Source organism: Hypanus sabinus, chromosome 7 (assembly GCF_030144855.1).
Source record: "Hypanus sabinus isolate sHypSab1 chromosome 7, sHypSab1.hap1, whole genome shotgun sequence".
NCBI lineage: Eukaryota > Metazoa > Chordata > Chondrichthyes > Myliobatiformes > Dasyatidae > Hypanus > Hypanus sabinus.
Window position 1 is genome coordinate 106,050,958 of NC_082712.1, and position 16,116 is coordinate 106,067,073.

The 16,116-nt window shown below is 44.8% G+C and overlaps 1 protein-coding gene across 1 annotated transcript in view; it reads left to right on the forward strand.

Moving 5' to 3' along the window:
- The window catches only part of LOC132397524 (mucin-6-like), a 262,599-nt gene that overhangs the window by 105,364 nt on the left and 141,119 nt on the right, over window positions 1-16,116 (forward strand). The window contains exons 10-11 of the mRNA XM_059976355.1: window positions 7,661-8,359; window positions 12,280-12,360. Of these exons, the coding sequence (XP_059832338.1) occupies window positions 7,661-8,359; window positions 12,280-12,360 (780 nt within the window). The remainder of the gene's footprint in view (window positions 1-7,660; window positions 8,360-12,279; window positions 12,361-16,116) is intronic.

A 16,116-nucleotide genomic window follows, 5' to 3' on the forward strand; every position in this document is an offset into this window, starting at 1 on the left:
ACATCCTCCAACATGTGCAGGGCTGTACGTCCTTACCCCGTTGAAGAGCTGTGTTCAGCGTGTTCAGGTGCGCTGTCATGTCTACCATGAAGTGTAGCTTTTCCAGCCACTCTGGCTGTTCCAGCTCAGGAAAGTTGAGCCCTTTGCTGCCCAGGAAAGTTTTCACTTCTTCCAGACACGCGACAAAGCGTTTCAGCAACTCCCCTCTGGACAGCCAGCGATAAAAACACGTTGTAGCAGTTGCTACACGCAGTCAGTAAACTGCAATCAAAGATAGCTTTATTCGAACTAAACAGCCTTTTAAGCCTCCCTCAACCCGCCCCCCATGGGCGCGGATGCTGCAAAAGACACGTACTCACAAACCCCCGTAGGCTATCTCCCTTAGCCTGAACGCTGGCTAATTGTGAGCCGGTTCCAATGTGCCAGGAAATGGGTCGCCACAACGTCTTATTTAGATTGTACAAGATCACCATAATCTTCAAATTTAGATTTACATTTCAAAAACTAACAAACTAACATAAAACACATTTTAATTAAATACTGACCATGTAGCGGTGTGCTACACGCAGCGCTAAAATTACGACACGGAGTCGGTAACTGCAGTCGAAGGAAAAAACTTTATTCGAAATCTTCAGCCTCACTTTTAAGCCTCCCTCAACCTGCCCCCCATGGCGCAGAGGCTCCAAAGCTCTGTGCTCGCAAACCCCCGTAGGCTATCTAATTGTGAATCGGTTCGAATGTGCCAGGAAAAGGGTCGCCACAACCAATTATTTCCCAAAGCAACAGGGAGCCGCAGCACAGACGTAAAAGAGCCACATGTGGCTCCGGAGCCGCGGGTTGCCGACCCCCGCTCTAGACAGTGTGATCACAGGCTGATAAACATAGACGGTGTGATCACAGGCACACACTCTTCAGACCATGTGATCACAGGCTGAGGCCCTTTAGACGGTATGATCACAGGCTGAGCCTCTTTAACCATCTGATCATGGGCTGAGACCCTTTAGAGTGTGTAAGCACAGGCTGAGACCCTTTCGACTATCTGATAAATGGCTAAGAACCTTTAAGCTGTGTAATCACAGGCGTTCAGACTGTGCGATCAAAGGCCGACAGCCTTTAGTCTGTGTCAACGCATGCTGAAATCTTGAGACTGTGTAATCACTGGCTGAGACCCTTCAACTGTGCAATTAGAGGCTGAGTGCCTTTGAACGGTGTGATCAAAATCTGAGACCTTCTAAATTATCGAATAAAAGGCTGAGTTCCTTTAGACAATGTCATCACATGCTGAAACCCTTTAGACAGTGTGATCACAGGCTGAGACACTTCAGAGTGTGTGATCACAGGCTGAGACCCCTCAGAGGGTGTGATCACAGGCTGAGAAACTCTAGACTGTGTGATCACAGGCGCAAACTCTTAAGACCTTGTGATCACAGGCTGAGACTGTTTAATCGGTGTGATCATAGGCTGAGATCCTTTAGACAGGGTGATTACAGGCTGAGGCTGTTCAGATGGTGTGATCAGAAGCTCAGCTTCTTTAACCATCTGCTCACAAGCAGACACAGTTTAGGCTGTGTAAGCACAGGCTGAACCCTTCAGTCTGTGTGATCACAGGCTGAGACCATTCAGACTGTTTAATCACAAGCTGATTCCCTTTAGACAATGTGATCAAAGGCTGAGACCCTTTAGTACATCGAATAACATAATGAACATTTTATTCCTGACGAAGGGTCGACCCAAAATGTTGACTGCTCCTTTCAACGGATGCTGCCCGACCTGCTGAGTTCATCCAGCTTTTTGCATGTCTTGAATAAAATAATGAGACCCTTTGCGCTGTGTCATCACATGCTGAAATGCTTTAGACTCTGTAATCACAGGCACAGACCCTTCAGACCGTGTGATCACAGCCTGACACCCTTTAGACTGTGTGATCACAAACTGAGACTGTTGAAAAGGTGTGATCATAAGCTGAGATCCTTTAGACTCTGTGATTACTGGCTGAGGCCGTTTAGTTGGTGTGATCACAGGCTGAACCTCTTTAACCATCTGATCATAAGCTGACACACTTTAGACTGTGTGATCACAGGCTAAGATCCTTTAGACTTTATGATCACAGGCTGAGACGAATTAGACTCTGTTATATCAGGGTGAGACCCTTTAGTCCATCTGATAGATAGCTGAGAGCCTTAAAACTGTGTAATCACTGGCTGAAACCGTTTAGACTGTGTGGTCATAGGCTTAGACCATTTAGACGGTGTGATCGTAGTTTGAGATCCTTTAGACACTGTGATTATAGGCTAAGGCCGTTTAGATGGTGTGATCACAAGCTCAGCCTCTTAAACCATCTGGTCACAAGCAGACACACTTTAGACTCTGTAATCACAGGCATAGACCCTTCAGACTGTGTGATCACAGGCTGACACCCTTTAGACTGTGTGATCACAAACTGAGACTGTTGAAACGGTGTGATCTTAAGTTGAGATCCTTTAGGCTCTGTGATTACAGCCTGAGACCATTTAGACGGTGTGATCACAGGTTGAGCCTCTTTAATCATCTGATCACAAGCTGACACACTTTAGACTGTGTGATCACATGCTGAGAAATGTAGACGGTGTGATAACAGACACAGACCCTTCAGACCATGTGATCTCAGGCTGAGACCCTTTAGATTTCGTGATCACACGCTGAGACTTTTTAGACAGTGTTATAACACGCTGAGGCCTTTTAGACTGTGTGATCATAAGCTGGGACTGATTAGACTGTGCTATACCAGGCTGAAACCCTTTAGGCCATCTGATAGATGGCTGAGAGCCTTCAAACTATGTAATTACAGGCTGAAACCATTTAAACTGTGTGATCATAGGATGAGACCATTTAGACGGTGTGATCACAGGCTGAGCCTCTTTAATCATCTGATCACAAGCTGACACACTATAGGCTGTGTAATCACAGGTAAAGATCATTTAGACGGTGTGATCACAGGCTGAGCCTCTTTAACCATCTGATCACAAGCTGACACACTATAGGCTGTGTAAACACAGGCTGAGACACTTTAGAACATTGAATAAAAGGATGAGACTCTTTAGACTGTGTCATCATATGCTAAAACCCTTTGGGGTCTGTAATCACAGTCAGTGACCCTTTAGCCTGTGTGATCACAGGCTGAGTCCATTTCGACTGTGTGATAATAGGCTGAGAAACTTTAAACGGTGTGATCACAGGCACAGACCCTTCAGACCATGTGATCACAGGCTGAGACACTTTAGACTTTGTGATCACAGGCTGAGACTGTTTAGACAGTGTTATAACAGGCTGAGGCCCTTTAGACCATCTGATAGATGGCTGAGAGCCTTCAAACTGTGTAATCACAGGCTGAAACCGTTTAGACTGTGTGATCATAGGATGAGACCATTTAGATGTTGTGATCATAGGCTGAGATCCTTTAAACACTGTGATTACAGGCTGAGGCCGTATAGATGATGTGATCACAGGCTGAGCCTCTTTAACCATCTGATCACAAGCAGACACACTTTAGGCTGTGTAATCACAGGGTGAGTCCGTTTAGATAGTGTGATCACAGGCTGAGACACCTTAGACTTCGTGATCACAAGCTGAGACTGCTTAGGCTGTGTAATTACAGGCTGAGACCCTTCAGACTGTGTGATCAATGGCTAAGACCCTTTAGAACATCGAATAAAAGTATGAGTATCACATACTGAAATCCTTTAGGGTCTGTGATCACAGGCAGTGACCCTTTAGACTGTGTGATCATTGGCTGAGACACCTTAGACTTCGTGATCACAGGCTGAGACTGCTTAGGCTGTCTTATAACAGGCTGAGGACCTTTAGACAAAGGCTGAGTCCCTTTGAACGGTGTGATCAAAATCTGAGACCCTCTGAAATATTGAATAAAGGACTGAGATCCTTTAAACAATGTCATTACATGCTGAAACCCTTTAGACTGTGTGATCTCAGGCTGAGACACTTTACACTGTGTGATCACAGGCACAAACACTTCAGACCATGTGATCACAGGCTGAAACTGTTTAATCGGTGTGATCATAGGCTGAGATCCTTTAGACAGGGTGATCAAAGGATGATCACAGTCTGAGACTGATTAGACTGTGTTATTCAAGGCTGTGACCATTTAGAGTGTGTAAGCACAGGCTGAGAACCTTTAGACCATCTTATAAATGGCTGAGAACCTTTAAACTGTGTAATCACAAGTTGAAACCATTTAGACTGTGTGATCTGAGATTGAGAACATTTAGACGGTGTGATCACAGGCTGAGACCCTTTAGACAGTGTGATCACAGGGACAAACTCTTCAGACCATGTGATCACTGGCTGAGATACTATACACTATGTGAACACAGACTGAGACCCTTTAGATGGTGTGATTACAGGCTGAGACTTCTGAGCCTGTTTGATCCCTGGCTGAGCTTTTTACACTGTGTATTCACAGGCTGAGATCCTTTAGACTCTGTGTTTACAGGCTGAGGCCGCTTAGACTGTGTGATCACAGGCTGAGCCTCTTTAACCATCCGATTACAAGCTGACACACTTCAGACTGTGTGATCACAGTCTGAAACCCTTTAGACTCGGCAATCCCAGGCTCAGACCCTTTGGACGGTGTAATCACAGGCTGGGACCCTTTTGACTATGTGATCACAGGATGAGACATTTGATAATATGTAAGCTCAGGACAGGATACTTTAGAAAATAGATCCACGGTCAAGGTCATGAAGCTTCAGAGTATGTAATGACAGAATATTAATCTTTTGAATATGTTATTATACAATGAGACCCTTTAAGATTTCAAGATGGCAGTACGACGCAGTTTGCAGCGGCCTCTCCAGAGTTGGTATCTTTTATTTGTCAAGCCGACTGCCATGTACAATCCTAATCTGAAGAGAAACGGATGTGCGAGCACGGAGGAATATCTGGAAATTTCCATGAAGGCATTCTTCATTGTTGCTGCTGTTGTGAGGTCCAGGTCTCATGCGGTGAAGAACAGGCCCCCAGACTTCGGGGTCATGTTGCCGGTGGCTGGTGGTGGCGCATCGTAGTGCGCTTGGCAGAGGATGGTGCTCAGAGAGGCTGTGCCGGAGGGGATGGTCAGAGGTTCGGAGGTTCGATGGACTTGGAGTCTGCTGCGGTCGGGGCGCTTTCACTGTGTGTTGCGTCTGCAAGGCTGAGTCTAGCGGCGCCATGGAAATCCATAGCGGGGGTATTCCCTTCTGCTGCCTGAGTGGGATGATGAGTCTATCGGGACCCTGAGTACTTGTGGAAACTGTGTGGTGGTTTCTTTCGAACTTATAGTATTTTAACATCTTTGGACCATTTTTACTGTGCCCGTGGTCTGTTTTTTTTCTCAATTATGGTATTGTTTGCACTGTTGTAATTATGTGGTTTTGTGTAGATCTTGTAGCTTTAGCTTTTGGTTTGTTGGGTGGTAGAGTTGGTCTCCTGACTTGGTGTGTCTGGGTAGTCTTGTTTTGTCTGGTGATTTGGAGCTCCTTTCCGGGACGCGCTAAGATGGTAGTGCAATATTAATACCCAGCAGCCTCTCCGGGCTCTGGATTTGGGGATTGCCAAACGTGATGTGGATTTTCTGGTGTAGCCTGTTTTGTCGTGTGTTTTTGTTTTATCATTCTGGTTGTTTCATTTTTTAACTGCATTGCAGTTGTGGTTTCTAAATGACAATAAACCAAATTCAATCAAATAATATGGAGTCGGCATATGAGACCCTTCAGAATAGGTAATCAGAGGACCAGACCCCTTAGAATATGTTATCGCTGTATGATATTGCTTCGAATTAGCAATCAGAGGATGAGACCCTTTAGAATATGTAATCAGTGTATGCGACACTTTAGAATATATAACCACAGGATGAGAACGCTAGAATATGTAATGACAGGATGAGAAGAGTCAGTGTATGTAATTCTCAGATGAGACTCTTGGGAATATGTAACCACAGGGCGAGACCTGTAGAATTTGGAATCACAAGATGTGATCCTTTAGAATATGTAATCATGGGGTGAGACAGTTTAAAATATGTAATCATGGGAAGAGACCCTTCAGAATATGTAATCACAGGATGAAACACGTTAGAATATTTAATCTCAGGCCAGGAACTTTAGAGTATGTAGAAGAGACCTTCGAGAATATATAAACACAAGACGATAGCTTCTAGAGTACGTAACCACAGGACAAGACCTTTTAGAATATGTAATCTTAGGATGAGACCCTGTAGAATATGTTGTCATTCTATGAGATACTTCAGAATTCATAAACACTGGATGAAAACATTTAGAATATGTAATCACAGGATGAAGTCCTTTTGAAGGTATAATCACTGGATATAAGGCCCTCGAGAATATGTAACCACAGGGTGAGAACCTTTAAGATATGTAATGAGCAAACGAAGATGAGATGGGGTCCAGAGTTGACCCCCCCGTGAACTATGCTGCTAATGAGAGAAAGAGGGGGGGGAGGCATCCCACGCTAATGAGAGAGAGAGAGAGAGGGAGAGACAGAGGGAGATTTAATATTATGACTCCTTGGCTGATTGTTTACCTTTGCTCCAAGGACACTTTTGCCTGCTTCAAAGATTCTTGCAGAGACAGCAAGGTGGGACCGAGTTGATGGACAGCCGGTGCCCTGAAAGGGGAGATAAAAAGCAGGTCTACTAAGACACAAGCAGACACACCATGTGACACTGAAAGAACGTTGTGCACCCATGTGAAGGTGGGGGTTTGGAGGATCGATTTGGGAAATCGATCAGTGGCTCACAGTGCGTGAAGGTGGGACCAGTGGGGAACTGTTTGTGTGTCCACCCTCGCCTGGGTGACAGGTCTACCACTGAAGAACGGTCGTACGTGGTATGGTCACAGTTGGCAACCGCAACAGGAAGACAACGGGAAGATCGACGGCAACGGCACCACCTCTCTCTCTCCCTCCCCCCCAACGGTACACCAGCAACTACCTCGACCTAAATTGAACTGAACTGAACTGAACTCTTCACCATCGTAAGACTATCCATTTACCCCTAGACTTTGAAAGAGCTTGGTTTTGATTCCTATTTCCACACTTCTGTATATATCATTGCTAACCTGTTTCATATATTTGCATTTTATAGTACTGTATTACTTAGGTTACTAATAAACGCTATTAGTTACAGTAATACCAGACTCCAACGTGTATTCCATCGCTGCTGTTTCGGTAACCAGGTCACGGGGTACGTGACAAATTAGAGGCTCGTCCGGGATTTGAATGACAAATTGGGGTAAATTCCCTTACTTGGCGTGCAAAAACAGCAGAAATGGAATTTGAGGTTACTAAGTTTGTGGCGGATCCAACCCCTGAGGCATTGGACGAGGCTAAGAGGGATGTACTGATGGGAAATGCTTGTAATTTATAGATTAAGGTGACCACTCGCATGAAGTGGCTCAGGTACAGCTGTTAATAGCACATCATTATGTGGACGAGGGCAAATTCGATGAGGAGGTGCTGGAGACGCTTGTTGAGGGTAAAGCACTTACTGAGGCTGAGGTTTAGCTTCAGGCAGAGAAAATTAAGTATGAACATGAGTTCCGAATAAGAAAGCTGGAGGCAGAGAAGCAAAGAGAAGAGGCTGAAGGAGAAGTGGGCTGTTTTGTTATAGAATGTTCTTAAGGGGAAGGCTCAGCAAGCCTATTTGGTCTTGTCTGCGGATGAGGCAAGGAATTACGATGAAGTAAAAGGGGCTATACTGAGGATTTACGAGTTAGTTCCGGAGGCATACCGGCAAAGGTTCCGGAATTTGAGGAAGCCTTGGGACCGCAGGTATTTAGAGTTTGCCCATGAGATGCAAATATACTTTGATCGTTGGTGTGCCTCGAAAGGGGCCATAAAACTAAAACAGTTGATGCTGATTGAGCAGTTGAAAAGCTGCATCCCTGAGGGTATGAGGACATACTCAGATGAGAAAGAGGCAGAAATGCTGTCCGCGACTGCCAAATTAGCAGACGAGTATGCCTTAACCCACAAGGTCAAGTTTTCTCCAAGTAAGAGCTACCAGAGGGGTAGTAGGGGTGGTAGAGAGAGCCCACCGGCTAAGTCAGAGAGTAAGCCGGGGACTAGCAGAGAGGGTAAGGAGGATGAGAAGCGATCTGGAGGGAAGTTCCCCAGTTCTACGTGTTATAATTATGGGAAAGCCGGTCACATAGCACCTAAGTGTTTTGCTCCCAAAAGAGATAAAGGAAAGGGAAAGGTGCCAACCCCGACTGCCTGCATTAAGCCGGCTGAAGTGTCGCTAAGGGAGAAGGGGTCAAGCCGAGTTCAGGAAGGACGTGAGAGGTTTATTTTGAACGGGTTGGTATCGGTAAAGGAGGGGGCAACCCCGGTTCCAGTGAGAATCTGGAGAGACATTGGGGCTTTTCAGACCTTAATCCTAAGCAGTGTGTTGGAATTCAGTGCTGAGACAGAGACTGGTGACGTGAACATGCTAGAAGGGATTGGAAAGGGGACCGAGGCTGTACCATTGCATAAAATATTTTTGAAATGTGACTTAGTATCTGGATCAGTCACGATAGGGGTGCGGTCTGTACTCCCGATACACGATGTGAATGTCTTACTTAGGAATGACCTGGCGGGGGGGGATGTGTTCCCAGCAGTTCAGCTCATGAGTAAGCCTGCAAGGGCTGAGAACCCACCCATAGATTCTGAAGTTTATCCTGCCTGTGCGGTAACCAGAAGCATGGCGAAAAAGGCTGCTGAGACAAACATTGGTTTATCCGAGAACTTTTAACCGTCCCTGTACCAACAGGATCTAAAGGATAGTAAGGCTGAGGAGAATAAGGGGGGCCAAGGCAGATTTATCATTGTCAAGGAAAGAATTTGTGGAGGAACAGAGCAAAGATGAGAAACAGATGTGGCAGCTGGAAGGTCCAGTGTTGGACACTGGTGATTTATATAGCTTGAAAGAGCTGTTTGCAGTTGAAGAATTTAAGTGTGTTCCCGATAATGTCAGAGCATTCTGAGGTGAAAAGGGTGTTGCTACCTTGAGGGAGTTTGCTGGGTTAGCAGACAAGGTTGTTTTAACCCACAAGGTTGAGTTTACTCCGGATGGGAGTTGCCCAGATTTATCAAAAATCATACATTGTCATACATTTCCCAACACTGTATTCCTTCTGCCACTTTTTTGCCCATTCTTCCAATTTGTCTAAGTCCTGCTGCAGTCACATTGCTTCCTCAGCACTATCTATCCCTCCACCTATCTTCATATCATTCGCAAACTTTGCCACCATGCCCTCAGTTCCATTATCTAAATCATTGACATACAATGTGAAAAGTAGTGGTCCCAATACTGACTGCTGAGAATCACCATTACTCACCGGGAGCCAACCATATTATTCCCACTCACTGTCTCCTGCCTGTCAGCCATTCCTCTATCCATGCCAGTATCTTTCCTGTAATGCCATAGGATTTTATCTTGTTAAACAGCCTCATGTGTGGTACCTTATCAAATGCCTTCTGAAAATACAAGTAAATCACATCCACTGCCTTACCTTTGTCCACCCAGCTTGTTACTTCCTTGAAAAATTCTAACAAATGCATTGGGCAAGATTTCCCTTCACGGAAACCATGCTAACTCTGACTTTTTTATCTATAAAACTCTAGTTAGGCCACATTTGGAGTACTGTGTCCTGTTCTGGTTGCCTTACTATAGGAAGGATGTGGAAACATTGGAAAGGGTACAGAGGAGATTTACCAGGATGCTGCCTGGTTTAGTGAGTATGCACTCTGGTCAGAGATTAAGGGAGCTGGGGTTTTACTCTTTGGAGAGAAGGAGGACGAGAGGAGACATGATAGAGGTATACAAGATATTAAGAGGAATAGATAGAGTGGACAGCCAGCACCTCTTCCTCAGGGCACCACTGCTCAATACAAGAGGGCATGGCTTTAAGGTAAGGGGTGGGAAGTTCAAGGGGGATATTAGAGGAAGGTTTTTTACTTAGAGAGTGGTTGGTGCGTGAAGTGCACTGCCTGAGTCAGTGATGGAGGCAGATACACTAGTAAAATTTAAGAGACTACTAGCCAGGTATATGGAGGAATTTAAGGTGGGAAGTTATATGGGAGGCAGGATTTAAGGGTCAGCACAACATTGTGGGCCGAAGTGCCTGCACTGTGCTGTGTTGTACTATTCTATGTTCTATATTCCATTAGTTTCCAAATACCATGAAACCTCATCCTTAATAATAGACTCCAACACTTTTCCAACCATTGAACCCTTCAGTTCCTTACAACTGTGGCAGTCCCCCAATGAGAATGTACAGTAGATGATTTCATCACAGGATTGACCCTAGTGGTGCAGGAATGTAAGTACAAAAGATATTCCCTCACACAAATTCAAAGAAGCAATGCTTATCCAAGCATTAAATGTTGAAGTCCAAGGTGGGAGGACACATGAGTACCTCCTGTTCAAAAAGCATGAATTGCCCTGCGATAGGGTATACACCACAGCTTACCACCAGGAGACAATCAAGAGAGGCCTTATGCAGGTCAGCCACCCCCATCATCACTGATTCAGGTCGTACTAGAGCAAGAGCCCCCTCCAGAAAATGTCAATGGTTGTCAACAGATACTAACTAACCTGCTGCTCACAGTCAACATCTCATAAGATGATGCTACTGTGGGAAAAGTCATGCCCAATGGTCTGACTACAAGCATCAAAAGACAGTTTGGCAGTTCTGTCAGAAAGGAGGTCACCTCAAGGCTGCTCTGTGAAACAATACAGCATGGGAAAACAGCAGAATTGATGATCATCTCTATGCAAGGAGACAGCTGAAATGAAGAAGTTGGCAGTATTTTCCAAAGCCATGCTGACATGACTGACTGAAACCAGATTCCTAGCTTGGTTATACTCACAGTGGACAATCAGCCCTTGAAATATGAACTAGTAATGGAGTCAGCATAATCTTGGTAAGCAAATTATTCTTGTGCCTGATTCCAAGTTCCAACCACCAGACTTGGTATTCCTCAGCCACGCGGGAAGTAGCATGGATGTGGGTGCCCTCTTTATGATGGATGTTGTTCACTAGCCTGTTTCACTTGATTGTGCATGTGGTCAGAGGAGGCCAACAATCTAATATGCTGAGCAGAATCTGGTTTAAAAAGTTGCTATCAGTACTGTCCCACATCAAGCATTTTAGGGGAAACCCTCACATTGAATTCTCTTTCAGAAAGGCACCAGTAGGTTTTCCAAGCTGACAGTTTGGATCAAACCGTGTTCTAGCAGCTAAGTGCATTTAAGGAGAACTGCCAGATGAAATGTTACAAGGCCTGTATGCGGTGGACCAAAAAGTAGAAGATGAACTCAATATCTGCTAACCAGAAGGACATGAGACATAAGCTGCCCGAACAGCGGCCCACAAGGGTGTGTCAGCCAGTTGACTTGTACCGACCTGTACCAGCCTTTACCAGTTGACCTGTACGAAGATATAAGCTGCCCTCCTACAGTGGTCCACAAGGGTGTGTCAGCCAGTTGATCTGTACCAAGCAGGAAAGACATTTCATCATTTCCTCAGTTATGGAGGGAGCTTCCAGTCAAGATGGTGCCTGCGTACGACGCTCTTTTGGTTGACATCTTCCAGATAGATCATGAAACAATCTCTTACATTTCTTTTCTGTCTTTATGTGTAACGCACTGTAAGGATTCACTTCTAATGTAATGGTTTCTCTGTAGCAGCAATGTTTCGGCTATGACTAGAGATAAAGGGGCTTTGGAATATGGGGCTATCCAATGAGAGGGATGTGGGTCTGGGAGCAGGGATTTCATGTCTTTTGCCAGGGAGAGATGAGGAGAGAAGACGTGATGGAGAGTTGGTAGACGTCGGACAGAGTGGACTTGGAGTGAGGGTCCAAGGGTTGGCTTCACTTGGAGGAGGTCGACGGGAAACCAGTGGACTGAACAGTGAGCTCCAATGTTGCACACTAGACTGTTTTATGAGAACGGGCCCTTTCCTTTTTTGTTTCTTTACTAACCATATAGTCAAATTAAGAATTATGAAGCTCAATCATTTAATCACATATTGTGTACTGTTTCATGGTACTGATTTGTAATGCGCAGCATCCACCCAAACAAGATTTCCTAAGTTTGGCAGGGCCAAGGACTGTCTTCCCCGAGATTAAGCTGCTAGCCGGACTGAGAGTTACGTATATTTGTTTCTCGTCTTGAATATGATTCTGTAACAATTGGAGCCTGTGTTTTGCTGTTTGGAAATCGTTTGGTTGCTCCTGCAGTCTCTGAAAGGATTCCAGGAGGTGGAGGTAGTGTACATGAACCTCAAGACGAGCATGCTGCAGGATGATGTGCAAGCCAATGTTTGACTCTATTTCTCCCATTAAAGCTCCCATTGTTGGCCAATTAGTGATGAGGGAGATTGAGGCATCGAAGCAAGTGCAGAGGATGGGTGCCGGCTGCCTGTTTTTGATCAGTTGCTCTATACCAGGGAGAGAAGAGCCTGCTGCTGCACCTGGGTCCGGCGAGTATTGTTCAGGTTTTTTTCTGCATTTGGGATTTGGACTTAGGACTATAGAGTCTATTTTCAATCTTATAGTGTTTATATTCTTTTTTTTCCTCCGAATCTTCTCGTTTTTTAGTGTGGGGTTGGGGATTTGGGGGTCAATTTTGCTTGATCCATTTTATTTGTTTTTTGTGTGGGCTGAGGGATTTGGGGATCGATATGCCTGAGCAGTTTTGCTTCCTTTTTTCTGAGAGAGAAGGGATTTGAGGATTGATATGCCCAATTTGTTTTGCTCGGTTTTTGTGTGGGAGGGGGAATTTGGGGGTGATAAGTATGCTGCCTTTCTTTTCTTTCTCAGTTTCATGGCTACCTGAAGAATTGAAGAATTTCAGAGTTGTAGACTTTGATAATAAATGAGCCTTTGAACTTGTGAGGCTAACTGACTTATTTCCTTCCTTTGTGATTCCTATCTATGGGGGTGGGGGGGTGGGATGAACTGTATCAGATCAATTGCAAAAATGTGGCAAGTGCATATGTGGACGATTGACACATGCTGATGCAATCGAGCTTCCTATGCATGGGAGGCAGACTTTCTGCAGGTGCCTTTGAGAGTCCACAATTTCATCTTGGTGAGCTTGATTCATATCTCACGCTCTGTTGCCCAGCATGTACCATATCTAACATGACTCACTCAAATCACTTAACTCTACTACTCCGTGTTCCTGTTCTGCGCATAAATATCAAAATGCTGTAACCTTGCCATGACTTTGAAGTTCTCTGACCACATCTATTATTATTTGTCCAGAAGTTGAAGCAAGTTCTGTTTACTAAGTTCACCAATCCAGCATTAGCTGATTGAACTACATTCAGCGATTGCTGGGGATGAATCTCACCATTGAAATTAACTGCAAAAAATCTGTAATGAAAACAGAAATTGCAGAAACACTCAGCGGGTTGACAACATCTGATTTTTGGATCATTGGGACCTCTTTTGGGGCAGACGTGACCTGTACAAAAAGAACGGGTTGCACTTGAATCCCGGGGGACCAATATACTTGCGGGGAGGTTTGCTAAGACTTTTGGGGAGAGTTTAAACTAGAATTGCTGGGGGGTGAGAACCGAACTGAAGGGATGGAGGAAAAGGAGGTTGGCTTGCAAATAATGAAAGCTTGGAAATAGTGCAAAAGGGAGGATAAACAGGTGATAGAGAAGGGACACACTCAGACCGATGGTTTGAGATGTGTCTATATTATTTCGAGGAGTATTATGAATAAAGCGGATGAGCTTGGTGCGTGGATCAGTACAGAGCTATGATGTTGTGGCCATTACAAAGACTTGGATGCTGCGGGGGCAGAAATGACTACTTCAAGTGCCAGGCTTTAGATGTTTCAGAAAGGACAGGGAGGGAGGCAAAAGATGTGGGGACGTGGCATTGTTGATCAGAGAAGGAGGAAGAAAAGGAGGAAGCCACGGAGTGGTTGTCTGCGGAGTCTCTGTGGTCTGGAAGTTAGAAATAGGAAGGGATCAATAACTCTATTGGGTGCTTTTTATAAACCACCCAACAGTAACAGGGACATTGAGGAGCAGATAGGGAAACAGATTCTGGAAAGGTGTAATAGTAACAGAGTTGTTGTGGTGGAAGATTTTAATTTCCCAAATATTGATTGATATCTCCCTAGAGTGAGGGGTTTAGATGGGGTGAAGTTTGTTAGGTGTGTTCAGGAAGGTTTCTTGACACAATATGTAGATAAGCCTGCAAGAGGAGAGGCTGTACTTGATCTGGTATTGGAAAATGAACCTGGTCAGGTGTCAGGTCTCTCAGTGGGAGAGCATTTTGGAGATAATGATCACAATTCTATCTCCTTTACCACAGCATTGGAGAGGGACAAGAGCAGACAAGTCAGGAAAGTGCTTAAATGGAGTAAGGGGAACTATGAGGCTATCAGGCAGTTCTCAGAGAAATGTACGGAAGAAATGTAGTAAATGTTCAAGGGTTAGCGTGGGTTTCAGTGTAGGTACGTTCCAATGAGACAGGAAAAGGATGGTAGGCTGCAGGAACTGTGGTGTACAAAGGTTGTTGTAAATCTAATCAAGAAGAGAAGAAGAGCTTATGAAAGGTTAAAAAAACTAGGCAATGATAGCGATCTAGAAGATTATAAGGCTAGCAGGAAGGAGTTTAAGAATGAATTTAAAAGAGCCAGAAGGGATCATGAGAATAACTTGGTGGACAGGATTAAGGAAAACCCCAAGGCATTCTACAAGTATGTGAAGAACACAAGGATAAGATGTGAGAGAAAAGGACCAATCAAGTATGACAGTGGAAAAGCGTGTATGGAACCAGAGGAGATGGCAGAGGTACTTAACGAATACTTGCTTCAGTATTCACTATGGAAAAGGATCTTGGCTATTGTAGGGATGACTTGCATGGACTGAAAAGCTTGAGCATGTAGATATTCAGGAAGAGGATGTGCTGGAGCTTTTGGAAAGCATCAAGTTGGATAAGTCACCAGAACCAGACAGAATGTACCCCAGGCTATTGTGGAAAGCGAGGGAGGAGATTGCTGAGCCTCAGGCAATGTGGACGGGAGAGGTTCCGGAGGATTGGAAGGTTGCGGATGTTGTTCCCTTATTCAAGAAAGGAAGTAGGGATAGCCCAGGGAATTATAGACCAGTGAGTCTTAATTCAGTGGTTGATAAGTTGATGGAGAAGATCCTGTGAGGCAGGATTTATGAACATTTGGAGAGGCATAATATGATTAGGAATAGCCGGCATGGCTTTGTCAAAGTCAGGTTGTGCCTTACGAGCCTGACTGAATTTTTTGAGGATGTGACTAAACACATTGATGAAGATGTAGTGTATATGGATTTTAGCAAGGCATTTGATAAGGTGCCCCATGCAAGGCTTATTGAAAAAGTAAGGAGGCATGGGATCCAAGGGGACATTGCTTTGTGAATCCAGAACTGGCTTGCCCACAGAAGGCAAAGAGTGGTTGTGCACGGGTCATATTCCGCATGGAGGCCAGTGACCAGTGGTGTGCCTCAGGGATCTGTTCTGTGACCCTTACTCTTTGTGATTTTTATAAATGATCTGGATGAGGAAGTGGAGGGATGGGTTAGTATATTTACTGATGACACAAAGTTGGGGGTGTTGTGGATAGTGTGGAGGGCTGTCAGAGGTTACAGTGGGACACTGATAGGATGTAAAACTGGGCTGAGAAGTGGCAGATGGAATTTAACCTAGATAAGTGTGAGGTGGTTCATATTGGGAGGTCAAAAATGATGGCAGAATATAACATTAATGACAAGAATCTTGGCAGTGTGGGGGATCAGAGGGATCTTGGGGTCCGAGTCCATTGGACATTCAAAGCTGCTATGCAGGTTAACGCTGTGGTTAAGAGGGCATACAGTACATTGGCCTTCATCAATCATATGGACTGAGTTTAAGAGCCAAGAGGTAATGTTGAAGCTATATAGGACCCTGGTCAGACCCCACTTGCAGTACTGTGCTCAATTATGGTCGCCTCACTGCAGGAAGGACGTAGAAATCATAGAAAGAGTACAGAGGAGATTTACAAGGATGTTGCCTGGATTAGGGAGCATGCCCTATGAGAAT